The sequence below is a fragment of the Amblyomma americanum genome, chromosome 10, assembly GCF_052857255.1.
Source record: "Amblyomma americanum isolate KBUSLIRL-KWMA chromosome 10, ASM5285725v1, whole genome shotgun sequence".
Lineage (NCBI taxonomy): Eukaryota > Metazoa > Arthropoda > Arachnida > Ixodida > Ixodidae > Amblyomma > Amblyomma americanum.
The window spans coordinates 6,943,614-6,966,451 of record NC_135506.1 but is presented as its reverse complement, the minus strand read 5'-3'; the positions used below and the strand labels follow the sequence as shown (position 1 = coordinate 6,966,451).

Below are 22,838 nucleotides of genomic sequence, written 5' to 3'. Positions count from 1 at the left end.
GAAGACGAACGGTTGGCCCGGGCAGAGAAAAGAAACCGATGCATCTACCGACTGACCGCGACAATCGTTTTGTTCGCAGTTGCGCTGCTAGTTTATATATATATATATATATATATATATATATATATATATATATATATATATATATATATATATATATATATATATATATATATATATATATATATATATATAAAACAGTGACGATCCAAGCTTTCATATGGTCCATACTCGTGTCTTTCGAATCGAAATGCAGTCGGCGCCACCAACTACACATGAAGGAAAAAGAAGCAAAAAGAAGCAATGTATGAAAGGCTCCCCGCTACTGAAGCGCAGGCGATTAGGAAATGACCACGCTGAATTTCTACATACCCGCAAAACAGTTAACTTCCAGATGTGTCACCCTACTCCTGGACAAATAAGTCAGAGCCATACCTGGAACCCACCCACGTCTTCGATATGCTGCACTGCGACTGGTCAAAATGCGATCATGTGACCCCCTGCACGATGACCTCACTGATTTTTCCTGTCCGCAGAGGCATACAGCCACAACCACAATAAAAAGCGCCCCAAGCGTACGAAGTGCGACTATAACTGCAAAAAAAAAAAGTTACTCAAGCAACCAACGGAAAGCCCGAACGGAAATTACATAGCACCCTTTCAAGTTGCCTCCGCTGTAAATTGCGGGCACCGTAGAAGTTAAAAATCGCTTTACGACAATGCCTAGGTGCTAAACGGACATAAAATGCACTGTTCCACTCAGGCGAGGAGGCCGCGGAGGAAGGGGAGAGACAGAACAGATGCCCCGGCGACCATCGGGGGCATGACGTCAGAAACTGCGGTGACGCACGATCAGTCCTGAATTATACACGTCTGCTACGCACGGCGAAAATGAAACGTTTCACGAAGTGCCTTCTTCGCTTTTTCCATCGGGTTCGCGGCAAAGTGCTACGCACACTTTTGGCAGCCAAGCCGGCACGCCGTTCACGTCCACTTTCCAAAACAACCCTGACCTCCTTCCAGCTAGGGCCCGAAAAAAAAAATACGAGAAAAAAAATGTGGCGGGTGGTGCCAATACGATGAGTGAGGAGCGCCAACGAGAAGAAACTAAAGAGCCCCGATCTGGTGGGGGTGGGGGGAACAACAAACAAAGAAGCAGGCCTCTCGCAAGTCCTCGCCACCCTTCATACCCTCCTTTTTCCCGCGTAACCTCCTCTCCCCTTCGCCCATCGCCGAATATTGGAAAAGTTGAAAACAGGTCACGACTACGAGGCGCCCATTCACGGGCAAATTCGGCGCACGACGGGTGAATGCTGATCGCGGTCGGTTTGCAGACTACAGCTACGCACAGCTTTGGATTACAGGCGCGACAACAGACAGACCACAAGGTAGATAAACGGGACGGAGCGCTCCGTCCCGTTTATCTACCTTGTGGTCTGTCTGTTGTCGCGCCTGTAATCCAAAGATGTACCAACTTGCCCAGCAAGACGTTCTTTTAAGCTACGCACAGGCCCGCACATACGCATGAGCGCTCCCTAACGGCGAATTCGGGCAGACTTTATTGAAAGAGGCGGGCGCTATTAATAACGCGTGTCGCGAGTTCAACCGAATGCTACGAGGGTGCAATCGACGAGAAGGTTAACGCTAGAGTCGAAAGAACGAAAAATTAAAAACAGGCCATTATTGATTTCCCGATCGCGCACGACAGAGAGAAGCGATTAACGATGGAAAGAGTGAGGGGGAGGGATAGCAAGCAAGAAAAACGACTAGCTATGAATGCTCAATGCTGAGACATAAAGGATGAACGTCACGCACCGGCATACAAATGCGTGGAAGACGGAGAACTATGATGCCGGGCTTGGGAGAGTCATACCGAGTGTCTGCTCCGCGAGATTACAAATTGTAATTTCAGCAATAGCGAAACGGGCCAGACAGTCGCTTACGGCACCAGGGAAAATGAACCGTTCTCAACGAGGGCGCAGGGATCAAAGGAAAGTGTGAGGGAAAAAGAAAACAAAAAGTCTGGAGTCGGCTAACCAGAGAAGCCATTCCATGAACTTTTATCGACCATAGCGAGACAAAGTTGCCCGAGGAAGCAACAAAAGAAGCCAGCCTTTCAAACAGAGAACACAGCGCCAACGATCTAATGCGAAATTTACACTCGAAATGCTTGGCCACAAGTTATACTGACAGTGAGCGCCACGCTATAGAACCCGAATACGACAGCCACTTAACGTTCTGAACAGACTGCTCCGGTGAAGTGCTCAACATTTGCTTCGCTCTCAGCTAAACACTTGCTGCACGTGCGCGCAGACGTTCCTCTTTAAGAGAACAAAAACAATAACAAAAACCGCATTTCGTTCATTGCACACAGGACTCAACACTTCTCCGCGGGGGAAAAAAAATATTTTAGTTTAATCTGTTTCGGAGGTTTGCGCTACTAAACCCACTTGAATTAAGACGTCTGGCTTGGCGCTGACTTTCCTCAACTGCCCGAAGGAAAACTTTTGACGAAGAGCCTGTGGAACACTCGCTACGCCGTGAGAAAAAAAAAATGTAGGGGCCATCAAATGGACTGATCAGACGAAAAGCATTTTTCTTTCACTGGGCAATCTATTCCAATTCCGACTCTATTCTGATTCTTCACTCCCAATCTATTCCGATTCTGTTTCTATTCTTGTTCCATTTCTATTCGTAATCTAGTCTTCATTGTTTGCTGAGTCATCAGACTTATTCCGGCGTCTCCCTCCTCCTCTCTCTTACAAGCGGAGAGGGAGATTTCCTCCTCTCCGCCTGCCAACTGTGGCAGGTGAGGGATTCACACAGATGCAGAAGCCGGACAGCTTTCGCCTAAATGGCTGTCCTAATGATATCCCATTAAAAGCAAGTCCAACCCCTCAGAAATAATCCAAAGTGCAATCCCGTCGCCAACGTCGACAGCAATACTGGTACGAATTAACCTATCTTACCCGTCCAACAGACGACTTAAGGAGAGGAGCACTGAGTGATTGCAACTTAAGTACATATAACGGCCGGCGAATTTTCACTGCATAGCTGCCGCTGAATTCTACGCTCACGGAAACAATTTCAAAGAAACCAGGAATCGAACGACTTAACCTCCTAACACGCTGCATTTCAAGGGTTGACGTCAAACTTTGTAAAGACACAAGAAATGGTAAACGCTAAGTACCTGCGACAATCTGTACTTACAGTTTTCGATGTGGCGAACTACAGCTTGATGAACCAAATGACCAGTAATACTGGACAGATAGGTACTGCAACAAAAACACCAGCGCCAAGTGCGCCCTCCTTGCACCATTTCAACCAAGACTGCAATCTCTAGCACGCTTAGCGCCGATATCAATTTGCTCAGGGAGGATGACCACTAATCATACTGCTAGATGAGTTCACAGACTGCATTTCAAGGGTGCCAATGGCCTTGTCTGTGAGTGTTCCTTTTCGTCGTCCATGTCTTCTTCTTCGCGCTGTTTCAAATAGTTAAACATGAACCAACTAGCTCCAGCCAGAACTTGCCCAGAATACAGTGAGGCGACTTATTTCGAGGCTCAGAGAATTTTTTTTTTGTTATCTGGATTGGCGTTTAAACAACAGCACACGAAACAGAAAGGCTACGAACAGAGAGAAAGCCTCCCCAGCGGTGTCGTACAGCAGGCAGCCGTCGTAGTCACCGCGCTCGTCTATCAATCGCCGGGCTTGACGACGACCGAAACCGCCAGTGGCGGGAAGACGAGTTCGACCAATCACGGGCGGGTTGGCAGACTAAAAAATGAACAAAAACCAGAGGAAGTTGCGAAAGGCCCAACTATTAGACTACACGAAAAAAAAAAAAGGGTAAGATCGGCCCCATGGACCGCTCCGCACATCATGGCAGCAGAAATGAAAGCAAGTGTCGCACCAGGATGCGTTTAACTGCCGCGATGCGAAACCAACAATGAGAGGGGGGGGGGGGGGGGGGGGGGGGAAGCGAGCGCTGCCGTCACGTCGCGACAGCCAGGGATGGACGGTGCACCGCGTGACCGAAATCAAAAAAGAAGTGACAAACAGTCTAGACGGAAGACTCAATGTCCTTTTTTCGCCCTCTCCTATCTCACTCCCGGGGGGGGGGGGGGGGGGGGGAGCAAGCGGACCCGAGTGGAAACAGCACCTCTGACTCAGCGTCCTGCCACTGCGGATCTCAGACAGCGGCGGCGCGGACGAGGAGGCGTTTTGCCGCCTCCAACAACGGGAAGGCACGGACACGCCGTTCCGGGCACGTGCTACTGAGAGAGATCAACGACAACAAAACTAAGGCCCCGTGTACTGCGGCAAAGGACGGAACAGCAAGCGCCGACTCGGAAGCGCGACTTCCTCTATAAATAAACAACCTTCCATGCATTTTTTCTTTATACACAGCTTCCAGGTGTGAACGAAATTGTTTGAGGGTCCCCACTGTTTAAAATGACGGTGATGGATTTTTATGGCGCAAGATCGAGCACCTGTGGCCAAACAGCTCCATGACATAAGGTGTATTTCGTATTCTCAAGGTGGTGTCAAAGAGCCATTTCCAAAGCATTTCACCCTAAATAAGCCGAGCACCACTGTACCACCGTTGGCTACCCGGCGGTACTGGGGATCGAACCCCGCCGCACCTCCCGCTCAAACCACTAGGCCACTGCTGCGGTACTGCTTAAAATCCCGTAAGCGTATGTAAGAGGTGGAGAGCTGATAGCTACATCTCCCCCTCCAGTGTTCACCGAGAACAGCGACCCACCCCCTGGATCACACACGACCAGTTCTCGAAGGCGTCCTCCTGAGTGCCAGACAAGGAGGACATTTTCTTCAGCTAGCAGGGGCGATCGCGGGTGTACCCCGTTACGACGTATTACGACACACACGGATGACGCCTTTCGTTCCAGAGAACCTCCTCCTTGCGAAGGGTCGAACGGAGAACAGCACCAGCGCCAAGAACCTTGGACCCTCGCCTGGGTGCACTATTTCCATTTTTCAAGGGCCACTGGTGACAAATTAAGCTGGCCTGTATACCATCAGATTAACGCGCTCTATTAACAAAGGCGCTATTTTCACAGAACATCGAGTTTTTATAACCCAGAAAAGGCCACAAAATGAAATACAGATGTCGCCACCAGCGGCAGATTTCGCACGTGGACTGCGATGTGATGCCATGCCTTCAAGGGCGCCCACCTTCAGAGAGAGTCACTTCAAAAGAGAGTCGGACTGTCCGTGTTTCGACTCCCGCCTCAACGTGCGGAACGAGAACACAATGCACGGCAAAACAGCCAACAGCTCATCTGCCCATATATTCATTTCCATGCCATCCGTGTGACGCCCTGCTATTCGACGCACAAAAAACGCCTTAAAAGGGGCGACTGCGGTAAACTGCGGTCACACTCGTCCAATTTCCGCGCTAAACCAGTCTCCGGGACGAGATAAAAGGGGCCGGAGAAAGGTCCTTTCCCGTACGGTTTACGTCACCGACAAACCGGGTGTTTCCCAAGGACTGCAAAAAGCGTGGCAACCTCGAAAGACGCAGAGAAAGCCGCGGGGAGAGCGCCCAATGGAAACGCGCGACGGAGGCACAGATGCGAGCGAAAATTTTCCGCGCAAACACGGCGCGAAAAATTTTCAACGAAAAAGATGGGGTGTGGTAAGTGTGAACAGCTATGGACCGTAATGTTCCAACCACTAATGCGTTTTTATTCTTTTTTCAGCTCGCCGAAAGCGCGTGCAAGGAAGGGGCAGGCATTCCGTGTCTTCGGGACAAGCATGACTGCAGCAAGTCAGTGAGAAAAAGCGACAGCGAAGACAACATGGCCAACAACCCTTCCTCTCCAACCCACACACACGCACAAAGGCACATTTTATTTTATTTATTTTTTCAGAGGTGCGATGTTGAAACCGCCGATTTGAAACACGTGAGTCGGGATGGCGATGATCGCACCGCAGCTGCCCGCCCTCCTATTGCCTCACAAGCAAGAAATCTCGCGCGCTTTGTCAAAAGGAAGGACGGAAAAGCCGGCAACCACCAGGATGTGGCTCGCCAGGGCTGGTGGGTGCGCAGCTCTGAGTGCGCGCGACTTTCGAACGAACACCGTCGAGAAAGAAAAAAAATATGTATATTTAAATGCAAAGGGAAGAGGAACCTCGCTACATTTCCTCCGACAAGTGCAGGAGCACGTGCAGTACACAGGAGGCCGTGCCGCCGTATTTGTCGCGCACTACCAACAGCCACGGCGCAATCTCGTTGTTGTATCGCTCAATCCGGACTGCCGGTTTGTACGATCCGACACTTTGGTCAGAGTCCGACACCGGCTCCGAAATTTCGCCTCTTACGCCATATTTGTACTGAGGAAATCGCGATAAGTGGTACATAAAGACGCGAGCACAGACAGACGGAACGCGGAAGCGCCCTATGTACTTGAAACACCTCAGTATGAAACACCAACTAGGCCCCGCTCTTGCCTTGTTGACGATATTCGGTCCCCTGCGAGTTAAAATTGCTACTGCTACTACTACATGTTCTGTATGTTTAAATATGCCCCTGATCGACGTTTCTTGTGTTGTGTACTTTATAGCTTACTTCAATGCTGGACAGTTCATGAAGGAAGGGAGTGTGATTATTAATTTCGCGCTTCAGAGCGTGGCTTAAGCGAAAGGTGTACAATTTAGTTACCGGAAGTATTTTGTATTTAGAAAAAAGTTCTTGTGTATGGAATGTTCTAGGAACATTTTCAGTTATTCTCAGAAAATTTTTCTGTAATACGAGTAGCTTATTGATGCTTTCTTGCGACGTTTTTCCCCACACTAAACTGCTGTAATTGAGGCGAGAACTAAAGAGTGAATGACATATGGCCAGCAGTGCTCATGTTGGCAGTAGTTGGCGACATCTGCAAATTAAACCAATAATTTGCGACAGTTTGCTGGCAATAAAATAGACATGGTCATCCCAAGTCATTTTTTCATTGAATACAACGCCCAGTGTTTTAAATGTAGGTACTATATCTAAATGAGCATTATTGAAGCAAATGTCTTTTACAAGTGTAACTTTCTTATTTTTTTGCTCTAAAAATAACTGCTTTTGTTTCCGCGACATTTACCTCTGCCGCCGATAACCCCCGAAACCTACTTCTTCAAATGCACAGAACGCCTCAAGACTGCGCCTACGCCAACGCTGCCTCCAGGACCAAACGCACACGAACAGCACAACTAAAAGACCGAAGAAAGCGCCTACGAGAAAATAAATAAATAAATAAACGTCCCGCCCACGGCAAAACGAATCCCCGAAAACTTTTAGCCGCCACTATACTTGAGCGAAAAAAGTGTGAACTTTCAGACCAACTCATCGCATTATAATCCGGCTCCCAGCCCACTCAGCCGACGCACAGGCCACCGCTCCGCATCTGGGCGCTCGAGCGCGAACATGTTATGCAGAGGGAAGCATCCCCATCACTTCTCCCCAGACAAAAGGGCCCGCCGCAGGGCGCGCTTCGAGAATACTTCGCAGGGCAGGGTCTGCGTAGGCGGCGGCGAGGTCTAGGGAGCCTACATGTTGCGCCGCCAACCCGGCTTCGCAGCAGCGCGTTCAGACGAAGTGCGCCACACACAGAGAGAGGGAGTACTAGATAAGGAAACAAAAGAGGGCCCAAGGGAGGAAGGGCACGCACTAGCAGATCGGATAAAAAAGCAGACCCCCCCCCCCCCCCCCGCTAAAAACTGCTCTTTGGGTGAAGAAACAAAAAAAAAAAGCTCACGAAGAAAAACAAACTATTTCCATAAGTGGGAGCGCTCAGCGCTCTCATGTGTACAAAAATGCAACCGGACGGACGGTACAGGAAAGAGCAGACCCGGGACGCGAGCCAATGGAAAGATAGAAGATAATCCCTCTCTTCGTTATGTACCACTTTGTCGCAATCACTAGCCCAATCCTGAAACGCTGCCAGTGAAGACAGAGGATCATAGATGAAAAAAAAAAGTCCTTGAGAACAAAAAGAGAAAGGAGGTTATTGTTCTGCCCTGTTTGACGTCAGTCACGCATAGGGTTAAAGTTTGAAAAGGAGTGGTCACAACAGTTGCCCCAAGCTTGCGAAGAGGACTCGCTTGCGCACGTCCGTCGGGAAACATTCATCCGGTAAACATGCAGAAAGAACGAGTGCCACTTGCCAAGTGTTTGTATCCGTCCACAGACTAGATTCCACGCGACTGCGGTCAGAAACAAGGTCAAAGAATAAAAGACTTAGGCAATCCTCGGTGGATCGTTCGAATGCGTGGTAATGTTCTGCTGCTGCTGATTCTGTTGCAGCTAATGGCCAGATATGCAAAATTTGGTCATTCTCAACTTGACATTCATAGATCCCAGGGAGTCCTCATACCACTCCTGGCGCAGTGGTGCAGTGGTTAGGCGATGCCCCACTACCCCAGCAAGTGACTGTTTCAAACACAGCCACGGGTGGGGCTTGCGAGACCAAGGCTGCTCTTTCAGAGCACCTGGGCTCCTGAGCAGGTGGCAGTTAAATGAATGATTGGTACTGACAGGAACAGCAACCTGGGTTTAAAGTTTGTTATACCCAAGGTGGCCACGTGTGACGGCGGTCACCATTTCCGCTAGCACAGACCCTTGTAATGGCAACACATTAATAAGAACTCACAGGACAGTTACCAGTGTTTTAAAGCGAGATTCAGCTAGAGCTGTATGCGGTGGCAAATATGATACTGTTCATTCATTATTACTTGCCTTCCTTTCTGAGTGAATGTACATGATGTCACTGCGTTTGGACAAATCGGCGTGGAGTGCTGCGGTGACGTTATGCGTTAGTCACTACAAGCGGACCAATCAGCAAGGCGCATTGATGTGACGTGTGATGTCACCGTCTGCTGAATAATAAGCATAATAGCATGGTGTCAAACCAACAATGCTGCAGTAGTGGTAAACGTGCCCTTAACAGCAATCACTGTCAAATATGGTCAGTACGGATGTTCAAACCACAACCTCAGAACGAATGACACGTACGTGACAAACGCGTCACGTGCAGTCGACTACAAAAGATTGTTTTTAGTGAAAGCCTCGAATCCTTTTCTTGCTAACACGATGTGCAGCCTGTATTCAGGCAGAAGTGTGCTGCGCGTCTGTTGTGCAGAAAAGTGTGGACCGCACCATTCGGTTTAAGACTGTGCTAGAAATTCAGATATGTACAACACCCGCTCTTACAGCAGTGCTTACTTTGGTATCCACAGAGGTGTTAGTGCACAAACCACGTACTAAGGGGTTGATGCTCAATGGTCCACGTTTAATATACAGACTCCCTATGGCAATAACTAACCCAGGATAGTTATAGATGCTATCAAAGTAAAGATGAATTGACTGACGGCTCGAAGGGAAGCCCTAAGCAAACCCGTACTAAACTAATGTGGACTCTGGAAGACTGACCAACTGAAGGGACACTCGATCAAATCCACCCAATTTTTATTCTGAATAACATTGCGTTCTACCAATCGTTCTGACCCTGCTGCTGTTTGTGCAGCAGCAAAAGATGCATACAATGCTGGCAAAGCTGAATTGAAAAACATTTTCCTGCCACTCAATTCAAGGTGATGCCAGAACGAAAAGGCTTCCGTGATTGCCGTTTCAAAAGTGTACAGCGGCGTACTATCTTGACACACCGCAATTAGTTTCCGAAAACGGGGAGTGATGGCAGTGCCTGTACTTAATTTTTTTTAAATCTCTTCCAGATTATAAATGCTCCATTTCAAGTTAAAGTAGTCTCTCTAATAAAAATGCAGTACTTTCTCAATAAAGAGCAACTTAATTTGTAAACAGCACCCCTTTAAAGCCTTATCAAACGATGTCTCCAATAGCATCGTTTGAACATAGCGCAGTTCCATGGCTTAATTCCGCGTGGCTGAAATAATTTCGTTATTGCAGTGGGAAAATGCCCAACTTGTATATAGAGCCATGCTGCTTAATTAATCAGTCACATTTCCCAAGCATAGGTAGGAAAGAAAAAAATTGACAAAAACCAAAGAAGCAGAAAAGCTTCAGACAGAGAGATGCCCTACATTTGCAAGCCACACAGTAAAGCAAAAAAAAAAGAATGAGGTACATCAAAATGCTTTCTATCGAAGCACAGAGACCTTTTTAAACCCCCAGAAAACCGCAGCTAATCTGGACAAAGCTGCGGCACCCACGCGAGGATAAAGAAAAGTGCCAGTCTCTTAGGTGTGCCCACGCCAGACCGCACCTGCAGATTGTAGTGAAGGAGAGAAAGAATCAAGAAAGAATAAAAAAAGTCACTCACCGCGGCCAAATCCCTTGAGAGCAGCGGCAGAACGCGCTTTAAATGCAAGGTAGATGAGGGGGAAAAAGCAAAGTGAAATAACGGCAGAGCCCTCTAAGTGAAAGCTGATGCACCCAGAAGTGCCCGTAACCATTTTATCTTGTTTTCATTTTTATTGAAACGCATTAAATTTTATCTGAGCCGACCCAATACGCGATTCCTTAGCTGGGCAGCGAGGCACATATTTAACTCGATGTTATTCAGGCTGTCTTTAAATGAAATCGCAAAAAAAAAAAGCCACCAGGCAGTTTCAGCAGCAGCTATACTGCGACAACATTAAAAAGCAGCCGCACTTTTTCTGACCATAGGTCATCCAGTGTACTTGGTAAAGCTATTTATATTGGAGTACAAAATTATCCCAGGTGCTTAAAAACTCCAGTTTACAACCCTAGTTCAGTTGCTCAAGGTTACCGAAATGTATTTTCGAGACACCGTTAACCAATTTGGACCAAATTAGGGGCTCACTTAGGTGAGCTCCATTTTTTTTGTTCCCAGCAATATCGACTCTCACTCTTCCTGTGCAAGTTTATGTCTAACCTGTAGCAAAAGATGCATATATAGCTGAGAAAATTGAACCCAAAAATTTTCGTGCCACTTGACTTCAGGCTCGTAACATCTACACCGAAAAGAATCTGAACACCACATTGAACTGAATGGTGATGTAGTCTAACCTCTGGGATCTTTGCGAGAACACATCGAAATGCAATTGCAAAATCAGCCAATGATGGCAACCCTTGCACTTTTTTTTTTTTTTTGCAGCTTATAAAAGCCCAATTTTCTGTAAAACGAGAGCCTTGGTCAATAGAACGTGGTAACCCATCGATACAAGCCAACTTCAATTCGTTCGCAACATTCCTTTAAGCAGAAATGTAGTGTAAACATAATTGTTTCATGTTTTTCGTGAAAAGCTCCACAATTAACAGGGCTCTGAAAGGGGCAGTATTCCTGGGATGTTAAAGGACGCTCCTTCATGAATATCCTCCAGCAAGAATTTTTTCTATGCATTTTGTAGAAGCTGGGTTATCTGTAGTCAAAATTTGAATTTCAGTGTCCTTGCGCCTCTCCTCTCATCACTTTGTGCACGTTCAAATGTCAACGCTCCTCATAAAAGAATTCCCCGGGGTGTGAAGCTTCCCAGCCCTCCGGAGCGACACTGCTGGCTGGACGCAGCCATGGTAGCTGTGCGATACCTCAAAGAATCTAACCAATAGCCATCTCTGAACAGAATTATACAGAGCGTAAAACGGAGATGGACGCGAGCATGAAAAAGTCGCCAGAAAGGACTCGCGAACTTTCGCGTGACTACAGGTTTTCTGCTGTGTGTAGAAGTGTATTATTTGGCTCTGGTGTTCATGACGACCGAACACAGAGAGTGACCGAGTTTATGTACTCTCCTCCAAAGCAGTTTCAAAGCCCCTTTCAGGACGCTTATCAACGCTGCTGAATTTACTTGATTTTCATAAATTTTACCAAGTAAACTCTCACAAATTCATAAGTGCATGCTCCAAGCAAGCGCAAGACGAAGACTGATGACAACAGCAATCTATTAAAAACACCCGAGCTATCACAGCAAACACTCTACCCTTGTTAAACATGCGGAGAGAGGCGCAATGGTGTGACCTGCAGCCCAGCTATTGAACAACAACCAAAATCAACAAGGATGCTCATTAGAGGCTGACAACAGAGGCCGTATTTAGCAGCCGTTCAGAGGCGTTACTTGTTTAACTTTGGGCGCCCTGCGAGCTTTCTGCAAACTCATTATGCACACTTGGCTGGCAAACCGTACTGAGCCAACTAAATATAGTGCCTCTCAGCACCGGCTGTTTACACACGACAAAGGAAGTTCGCGACAACACGCAGCTATCCCTGTTTTTTTCAAGAACAGCAGGGATGAATTCCGCTGTATAGGAATGTGCAAATTACTTTTCTCTTCTAATATGTGCATTTTTTCAAATGTCAAGGACAAAAACTAAATATGATGAAAGTACAGGCAGTTAGGTTAATGGTTTTTCACATGCCATAGCAACAAGGTGGATCGGGAGGCATGGTTTAGTGGAGAGCACCATGCTTACTCTAACCACCTCGGGTTATTTAACAAGCACTAATACATCAGTACGCAAGCATTTTTGCATAACTTCCCCTGAAATGTGGTCCAGACTAAATGCACTCGCATGTTTACACTCAAGAGAAAAGCAACAGCTGTGGCAGTGGTACGCTGAACACTTGTTCAGCAAGTGGCTGGCTGAGAACAATTCAGAACCCAGTTTGTTTGAAAATGCAGGAAAATACAGGAAAATGCTGCTTAACACAGCAGAAACCTTCCAGCGCATTGTATACGCTAAGCAAGATATTCTGCATAAACAATAACCCCCAAAGAAAAAATAAGGCAAAAGAAGTGAACTAATCTGTTCCCCACCTACAAAAGAAACTGAGCTGTAGAGCACAAAAAGCAGAAAAATAAATGAACTGTACTTATAAACAACCAAACCTGCAATGCAAAGTACACCAACAACTTTCAAAGTAAAGCACTGAAGGATAAACAACAAGGACACCTTTAAATCAAGTTCCACAATGGTTAAACTGCTCACATAGAAGCTTCCTGTGGAGTAGCCCAAATTCTAGAATGACTCCATGTGCGCTTGCAGCATCGACAGTTTTCGTACCACGCATACATACTGCGGGCAGGGCGCACAAAGGGGTCGGACGCAGGTTATCTCGCATCACGGCGTCGGGTTTATGCCGTCCGTTCGCTGTAACCGATCAGGAGGGCTTAATACATTCGTTATACGTGTGATTTTGTGCCACTGAAATAATGTATTTGACGCTAGCGCAAGTCTCCTTCGTTATAAGCGGAAGTTCGTCTTAAGTGGGGCCGTTATATGTGGGCTCGACTGTAGAACTGGCAAAAGAACAATGCAAGCAGGTACACAAACTTAACGCAGAAATATAGGCTGACCAAATTCCGACCAAATAGTCCAGCTTTAGCCGCAAAAATATGGGACTGTGCTGTTTCTGCTCTGGTCAGTGAGTCAATCTAAAGCGATAAGGTGAAGTAAACTGAAAGTGAGGGCAGGAAAGTTGAACATTCGGACCCAATCAGCTAAAACACAGTCAGATGAAGCCCTTCCAAGGAAAAGTTCTAGTAAAGGTGCACCACCTAAACAAGGCAAACATCAAAACTTCCGGTTTAAATTCAAAGCAAAGCAATGTGATCACGGCGGTGGAATTCAAGAAGAGTAGTTATCACAATGCAAGTACAATAGGAAGCAGGTTTTCGTAAACTTGGGAAAGCCAGAAGCAGTTGCACTAAGTATTAATCCTAACTTGCAACACACGGATTGTGACCATAGTGTGTTTCTGGCTTAGCAGCAATTATCGTTCCTTAATTCGTACTATTACCTCTCACTATTATCAGACTTACAGTACTATGTGAAGGAAGCCTTAATCACATTTTGTATGTTGGAAGTCATACTGCACTCGACTCTGACAATTACATGAAAAGCCAAAATAGACATAAGAACCCTATCCAGAAGATTTCACCCATTTCAGGACACTACAGAACAGACAAACAAACATCAAGCTGGTACATGTGAGCCTACAATAATAAAAGAAAGCTTAAACAGAATGTGCACGAGCTCAGGGCATCTCAGAGTGAAGACTAAAGGAGACGTAGACCTTAAGAACAACACAATGCAGAAGTCAGTTCAAACAATGCTGCAAGCAGTCAGCAGGGCGCAACACCCCAGACTCAAGAAATAATTAAATCTGTTTGTGCAAAGTTGCACAACCAGGGGAGCTCAAAGAGAAGAAGCCGTGCTCGATAAGTTAACGACGCGGCTAGCCAGCGCCCGTTGGGCAACGTCGCGACCACGCACGACGTTAGGAATACATGAGAGACAAAGGCGCGCCAGGTAGGTGCAAGCAACGCGATATCCGCTGGCGAGTCGCCAGCCTATCACCGCGCACAGCCTTCTGCGAGCACTGTGAACAACAAAAAAAAAAACGTCGTCGTGTGCGGTTCGCGTTTAAAGCTAAAGAGAAGAAATCCAGCCCACGTACGCACATTAGGAATCCGCCCCGATTGCAAATTGTCGACCGCCGCGGCGGTCAATCGGCTCACCTGACCACAAGCGCCAGAAGCAGCGCTGTGTGGCAGAAACGTCGGGTTCCTCGACTTCGCCTCGAAACAGCTTGTTCGGTGGACCATCATCCATAGCGATGAACAGGTACCAAGCCGCGAACCCACAAAAACACTAGGCAAGTTTTTTTGTCTTCCACGGCCGGAACTGCAATGACGAGCGAGTGCTCGCACGAAATTCAGGAAACTTTCTCGCTCAGTGGTCGCAGCAGAAGATAGCGCGCGCCTTTTATCTTGGAGGGCGAAGATAGTGCAACGGATCGCAAGCCGCTATCTTGAGTGTCCAGATGCGCAACTCGTGTATTGAGGCTAGTCAGGTAAGAATAGGAAAAAGAATTCGGTTTTCGTTCAGCAGGCCAGCCCCGGGCACAGTAAAAGGTTGCCTGATATCCGCCTTTTAGAGTTCTGGGATCCGTGTGCGAGTAATAAGAGCACAATAAACAGACGCTCAAGAGAGTTCTTCCAAAGATAGACGGGAACTCCAAACAAAACGAAGGTTTATCGCATGTAATAAGAAAGCGAATATTGCTAAATCAGTTGGGAAGCTTGTTTGTTCTTGCTGTCTAATTTACACCCCGCCGCAAACACAAATAAAGAAAGAGAGCGTTGATTTGAGTTAAGAGTTGTAAACACCGGGCCAATGCACATAAACACGTTCTCGGCGTCGCATTACTCGGGCTGTTTCCCGGCGTCAGGTGCCTGCTGAACAATGAAGAAACGTGTGTCTCGAAATGGGGAGTCACGCTTCGACGCCACAAAACACTTGTGCCGCCGGGGTCGCATCAGAAACATTGAACATCGAGGCGCGATTCACCTGTCAAAACTCGTTAAGCCTAGCACCGACAAGACCGTTAAGCCGACGAATCTGCGGAACTACGGAGCACAGCGCGATGCGGCCGCGCGGGGCAGACAAATAGGGGCTCACCATCTTCAAGGCGAAGTTGGGCTAAGGCTTCGGCGGTCGCTTGAGGGTCCGAGTTGCTGCGGTGTCTCCGATGACCAAGTTCACGCACCTTCAAATATCCACTGCCCGTGGCAGACATTACAGTCCCCGAACCCCACGCGAAGATTTCCGGAACCTGCCGAAGTGAACGCGGAAACCTGCTGCCATCTACAAACGTTCATGTGAAGTAATTACGTTGCGCGTTTTGTAGACTGCGCTAGATGGCACTGTACGTGCACATTTTCTTTTTGTATCTCGCAATATTAAAGCACACAAAAGGTTGTTCAAGTAAATGTTGACTTCACCACGACAAACTTTAGGCGAAATTATTATAAAGATGTGCAGTTTATTAAAGAAAACGATAACTATGCCTTTGAGGATGTGTGTAAATGTGCGAGTCCGCACCAGATGGCAGCAGGAAAAAAAAAGAAAAAACGACAATTAAGCGGTTTGTTCAAACAAACTCAGCACGCGAAATCGTCACTCCATGTGAAAGCTAGCGCAAACGAGGCAGATAGACAGGTGGGTTTTTGTTGCAAGTAGAGGGGGCGCCGAAAGATGGGTATCTGAAGAGAACCGCAGTAGCCATAGCTCATCTGGTAGAGCACGACACAATGCATGCGTGAGCAGCGGGTTCGGTCCACACAGTTTCATGCAGCTGTCATTCCTTCTACTTTCTGTAAAATCATCTCCTACCTGAAATGATTACTCAACAAATTCCCGCTTCTAACCAGCAGCCCCACAAATAACAATCGTAACATCTCCCTGTACTTTTTTTGCTTTTAATGACTGCTGGTTTTTCTGTACGCCAGCACCTGTCACGCAAGGAGCATCGAGTTTTGCAACGGCGTATTTCTGGCTGAAGTGGCACTTCGTCTAATTGTCGTTCTTCGAGATTTTGAATTTTCGTTCCGCTACCGAGCACAAAATCAGCGGAATCGAATCGCACCCACGAGAGATTATTTTGATGGAAGTTAAAGTCTGGAATGACCGCCCGTGTGTTGTGCTATTTCCGAGCACGTTAAAAAAATCCTCGGCCGTCAACGCTAAAGCTGACGTTGGGGCCTCTCAATCCTTTCACTCTTTCCTTCCTCTTTTACAATGCCGTTGCAATGCTGTTACAATGCCGTTACAATGCGCTCAATTTCTTTCTGCAGAACTGATCCTCGCCACCTTTTACCGACGAGAATATCGAATGGCCTCCTTTCGTAATTTTGTTGGACATGCAGTTCTCCTTTTGCAAAAAAAGAGCGCGAGGTCACAATGAAAAATCTCAATTCCACACTTCTGTCTCATTTTTCCCACGCCCTCCCACACCGTCGAGACCTGGCTGGACTGGCTTGGAGCAGAAAGTGGAAACAAACAGGTCATGCTCGTGCGGCAGGCCATCGACGCCTAAGTGTTGCGCCCGAAGAAAGTTCCGTACTACTGCTACTTCAACGACCTACACCTCCACGGAACTCATCGAAACGTGCTTGCCGTGGTTGTCCCAGTTAGCTACACAATGACGCTTTGTACGCACAGTGGCGACAGTGCAAAATGTCGCTGTGTTAAAAATTAGCCGCTGGGATTTTGACACCGGAATTCAATAAGCACCCGGAGGGTCCTGTCTACTTTATTTTTTCTTTTCTTTTTCGAAGCTGCACTATTCACAGAGCAGAGAGAACTTAATTTACAGAGCGAATAGGGCTGAATTCCCCTGAAATAAAGATGAAGTCACTCATAAGAAAAGACCACTGCAAAAAGAATTACACGGGAGTTTTCCATGTTCCGATGACGAAGATTGGTTATTGGGACATGAGCCTGTCTCAATTCTCTATGGACACCTCAAACGCGCCGTGAGGGAAGGAAGGAAAGTGGGAGTGAAAGAAGAAATTAAGAGTAGGCGTCATCGTGAGGGGCTCCAAAATAATTTCGACCACATGGAGATCTGTAACAAGCACTGACACCGCACAGCACACGGGCGTCTCTTTCATTTCGCCCCCATCGAAACGCGGCAGCCGCGGTCCGGTTCGAACCCGGGCACACCGACTCACTATCCAAGAGCCCTAACCAATGAGCCGCCGCGGCGGGTGATATGTACCGATAGCGTCAAATGAAACGCGAACATGACAACTGCAAAACGTGCGGTAAACGACAAGATTTTAGCTGAAGGAGCTTTAATGTGTTTTTGATTTTGACTTCGATAGCGCGAAAGCCGCTACGTGAAGTCTTAAGCGAGCTTGTTGCTTCTTCACTGGATAATATTTCTGAGTTCATATTTTCGCGCCAAAGTTATCGTGTTCGCTATGGCATGACTCGCTATGGCATGTGTTCGCTATGGCATGGCATGGTATGTTCGCTCACTGCATGGCATGCAACGCTAATAAAAAGAAAGCAAAGATCTAGTAGCGCGAATGATCAGCGTGAGCTGGCGCCAAAGGGAATTACGCAGAACAGTAACTTTTACAGTCGCCCGCGTCTGCTGGTCGTTCGCGCACAAACACCAGCTGTCCCCGTGCTTTAATCCCCCCCCCCCCCCCCTTCCGCCGCGTCGCCAGCATGCTATAACACATGCTGCGTGCATTTTTTAGAACTTTATCAGGATAAAAAAAAAAAAAGATGTGAAATTCACTCCGGATGTGGAGTAGGCACTATTCTAATAATGCATTTGCAGCTATGAGGAAAAGTGAACATCAAGGCACATGCACAAAAAGAGAGCGAAACAGTGCATGAACGTCACGATGTGTGTTTCTCAACGTTCGAAACAGTATGACTGGATAATTCAAATCGTATATCGAGCTCTCGCGAGCTTTGTAAGTTCATCGTTACTGCTCATCGAAAGTGCTTGTATACACTTCGCCTCGTTCGACAACAATACACCTCAATGTCAACCCACCCTGGTTGGTCTTGGGTTCGCATGTGGCTGTTTTTCTTCTACTTTGTAAAGAATTATTTTTCTCTCATAAAATTATTACATTGCTTATCTCCCATTAATTACTATCACAAAGAGCAAAAAAATTATGATGGCCAATTTGCGTAGTTAGGCCGAATGCGAATTAGGCGCGCTGGCAGTTCGGTTTTCAATTAGGTTCCGGTATTCAGATCCAGTGTTCACGGATGGCAGTTGTTCGGATAGCGATAATGAATTAACGTCTCTTTGTGCGGTATTAGTCATCCTTTACATTTATAGATCCCAGGGAATCTTCCTAGCATTGCTGGCACAATGGTGGAGCGGTCGAACTATGCGCCACTGCCCTTCTATGGCAGGTGCTGCCAACGGTGGGACCCGGGTTGCTTGGGTTTGGTTGTGACCAAGGTTGCGCCTCCCCAGCAGCCTCTCACAATCAATTGAGCTGCCCCCCGACACGATGGGCAGGTTGCCTGGTGTATATATTTGGGCAAGTTGGCCACCCCCCTAGGGGCAGGTGAGACAGCCTGCCGCAAAACAGGCTTCAGACGAACAAACACACAACGGCTAAATGCGGGGAATGGCCACTGCACTAAAAACGATAGCAACATTCAAATGCCGGTGACCACCCAGCCCTTCTGCACATGGTCGGGCCAGTGCCAGGACATTCGTACAATCTCACTCATTCCTAACCCCACCCCACATCGTGTCGAAGGCGGCTGGCCAACAACACGACTACTGGTCAGCTGGTGGACGAAGCCGTCGAGGCAGTGGCCGCCACCTTCGATGCCCTGGACTAAGCAGTCCACACTTTTGTACAACATAGCTGAGTGCTACTACTAATACTAGTACTGATGACGATGATGTTGAATTTTATTAGTGCAAGGATAGTTTTGGCCAAATAGCGCCATGACACAAGATTTGGTTTGGTTTGTGAGGGTTTAACGTCCCAAAGCGGCTCAAGCTATGAGGGACGCCGTATAGTGGATGGCCCCGGATATTTCTACCAAGGGGGGTTCTTTAACGTGCACCGACATCGCGCAGTACACGGGCCTCTAGAATTTCGCCTCCATCGAAATTCGACCGCCGCGGCTGGGATCGAATCCGCGTCTTTCGGGCCAGCAGCCGAGCGCCATAACCACTCAGTCACCGCGGCGGCCCACGGCACATGGTATTCTTGACACAGGGAAGGGTAAGAGGCCTATCTTCCAAGAATGCCACCCCAGAGGAGTCGATCATCAGGCCAGGGGAAAGCTTGTACCCATTATATCATATCACCGGTTGGTGCCCGGCGGCACACGAGATCCAGCCCTGCACCTCCCGCATGCGAGGCAGAGCTGCCATTGATACGAGCTGCTTCTACTACTACTACAACAATCAAATTTAAGACGACCCACGCGACAACATCGACGGCAGCAGAGCTCGCAGCGCTCTTAACTGCCCTTCATCACACTGGTGATGAACCGCCACACAAATGGACAATATTCTCCGATTCGAAGGCGGCACTGCAGTCTCTACTGTCACCTCTACGACGCGGACCGCACGAACAACTAATCTTCCATATTACAGAGACGTTACACCATATAAGTGATGCCGGCCATGAAATAACGTTCCAGTGGCTTCCAAGTCACTGCGGGATTATCGGCAATGAACGGGCGGATCACGCTGCCCGCTCAGCCCATACTGAGGAGCGCCACGTCCCAATTCCTCTTTCTAGAACTGACGCGGCACGGAAGCTCCGCCTACTTGCTCGGCAGTGCACCGAGTCGCAATGGAATGAGCCACATTTAAGAAATACGCGACTGTACTCACTTGATCCAACATTAAGTCTTCGAGCGCCATCACAGCTTCGCCGTAGAGACGCCACGCTTTGATATCGACTTTGGTTGGGTGTTGCCTTTACTAAAGCCTATGCCTTCCGCATAGGGATGACCGACACCCCAACCTGTGACCACTGCGGCCATGAAGAATCAATTGGCCATATATTGTGCTCCTGCCCGCAGTACAGTCCACAGAGGGCATGCCTTAGCCACGAACTTGACCAACTGGACGACCAACCGCTATCCGAAAAAAGAATTCTACAACATCGAAAGGACCTACCGTCGCAGAAGAAGGCCGTGCAAGCGCTTTTGCGCTTCTTACAATCTACCGGCCTGTGTGAAAGACTTTAACTGGAACGCCTTGTGTGTGTGTGTGTGTGTGTGTCTCCATGTGTGCACGTTCCTTTTTTTGCGTTTTCCTCTCTGTCATCTTTCTAACCCCTATCCCCCATCCCCAGTGTAGGGTAGCAAACCGGAGACTCACATCTGGTTAACCTCCCTGCGTTTCCTTTTCATTCTCTCTCTCAGTATTAGTAATACTAATACTACTAATACTATTACTATTAGTAGTAGTACTACTACCACTAATACTACTACTACTACTGACGCTCCTATTTCTGTGTAACATGCTAACAAAAAAATGTCGTAGTCAATAGATTTCTCCATGTGTTGCATCGATGTCAATAAGTTGCACCTAATTTGTTCATTTCATTCACGTTGAAAAGTGACCACCGAGGCCACGGACTCCAAACTCGTGACTCTTTGCGCTCGGAAGAACGCGACAGCCGCTAACTCACCTCTGTCCATGGAGAAGATGACGTGTTAAGTATCGCACTGCCGGTTCATATATGCTGCCCCGCTGCTGTTTGCATTTCGCTGACATCACAGAGGAACGCGCTTTACGACTAACCACCTGCGGCGGAAGAGCGCAAGGCTTATTGTCGTAAATAAGCGAAGTGTCGGGAGCCCTTGGCGCCTCTAGTGCGGACAGAGGAACTTTGAGAGTAGGGCAGAATTGTAGGCCTGATGACCGCGTTCTATGGCAACATGCTGCATACTCTGAGAGAACGAGACGAAGTCGGAAGAAACTGCAGCGCATCTGGTCCTCGAAGACAAAGGTTACTCAAACAAAAAGCGGGCTCATCACGAGTGGTTTGCGCGTTCGTTTTCTGAAGTGCGATTCCTCCCTTCCCTTACGACTCGGTTCGGGTGACCATCGAGATGTGAGACAATAACGGCGCCATTTCCTTTTCCTCCCCCAAAAAACATTTTTTTTTGGCAATTGCAGTTGGTCTCCGGGGGGCTCAGGGTCCCAAAAGTCCCCAGGTACCCAATGGTCCTCAAGCTAGAGAGAAGCGAGGAGTCCCGTCCCACTCTAGTTTTCTGCGGTTTGGAATGTGTGCTTGGAAGAGCGAGAACAACATGCAGGGGTAAAGGGAGAGAGATAATTGAGAGAGCTATAGCTGTCTACACGTTGTCGTGTCGGCGACTGCTTTCTTGGACCTTGGTTCAAGCCTGAAAGGTCTTCATTTCTAAAAACCCGTACGCTTACGTGTTTCATTTTGATTTGCTGCTATTTTATTGACATACGCAAAGTATAGTTATTTTTCTGTGACTCTATCGTCAGCTAAAGAAGAGCGCGTGCAGTGCGCCGGTGTCGACATTAGGAGTGCTTCGTCAGGTGGCGCCACCCTGCGGTGCGGCAAGGTTCGGCACTCATTGAAGAGGTTTTTCTCATGATAGTGCGCGTCCTCCGCGAAATGGCCATGTTTGAAGTTTGAAGTTTGAAGTTTATTATAATTCTGACAATACAAGATTGTCATGGCACCAGAGCAAAAGGCGAGACTATGCCCGCCTGACTAGGCCCCTGGCGCCACGAGCACAGCAGACAACAGTGCACAAAAAATGTATACATATATACACATAATACACACATATACATACTTATATATACAATAGGCACAATTATACATACAATAAGTCAATGCAACTTAATAGGTATAAATAATGCAAATGAAGAAATAAAGATACAGAAAGGCCAAAAGTCAATTGTTGGAAAAATATAGTTTTGATTTCTTTTTGAATATAGAAATGGTTGAGGAATCTTGCATGATATCAAATAAAGCATGCTCACTATTAAGTAAATTAGGAATCTGCCACTGTAAAATATGATTGCCGTAGTTTGTTCTAGTTTTAACCTTAATAAAGTTTCTAGCTCTTAAGGTCAAGCTGAATTTAGATTTCCCTGTGTTTCGTTATAATTTCACGCACGCACTGTGCATTAGTGTTTGTGTGTGTTTACGTTTGGAAGTTCTGCATTTTTTAAATACGATAGCCTTAGAATTCACGCCAGGAGCAAAATCTGCCGCCCCTGCCACGAAATCCGCTGATTGGTCGAAAGAGGTCACCTGACCTGGTGAAGTGATCACAACCTGCCCCGCTTGGCCATCTTGATTGGGCGAGAGAGGTCACGTCACCTTGTGATGTGATTACAACCTGCCCACCGTGTCAGGCCAACACCCTCACTCAAATTCTCTAGAGGGTGTTGGGCAGGCGGCAACCTGCCCATCCAAATGTGGAGGGGGGCGGTGAGGTGAGGGGCAGGTAAAGTAAGGTACAGAATGGCCAATTCCGAATACATTAACGTGTAGGCAGAACCTAGGCGACAGAGAAGGAGTACTGGCGCAGGAGAATTTTT

General features: G+C 47.5%; 1 protein-coding gene across 7 annotated transcripts in view; it reads right to left on the bottom strand.

Moving 5' to 3' along the window:
- LOC144106790 (phosphatase and actin regulator 2) overlaps window positions 1-15,542 on the bottom strand; it is a 120,955-nt gene extending 105,413 nt beyond the window's left edge. For 5 of the 7 annotated variants that reach the window (XM_077639720.1, XM_077639721.1, XM_077639726.1 and 2 more), the window contains exon 1: window positions 15,413-15,542. In XM_077639720.1, coding sequence (XP_077495846.1) covers window positions 15,413-15,530 — 118 coding nt within the window. In that variant the 5' untranslated portion in view covers window positions 15,531-15,542. Of the gene's footprint in view, window positions 1-14,469; window positions 14,685-15,412 lie in introns of those variants that run through there. The other 2 variants (XM_077639722.1, XM_077639728.1) reach the window with 2 other exon arrangements.
- Between the last annotated feature and the right edge of the window lie 7,296 nt (window positions 15,543-22,838).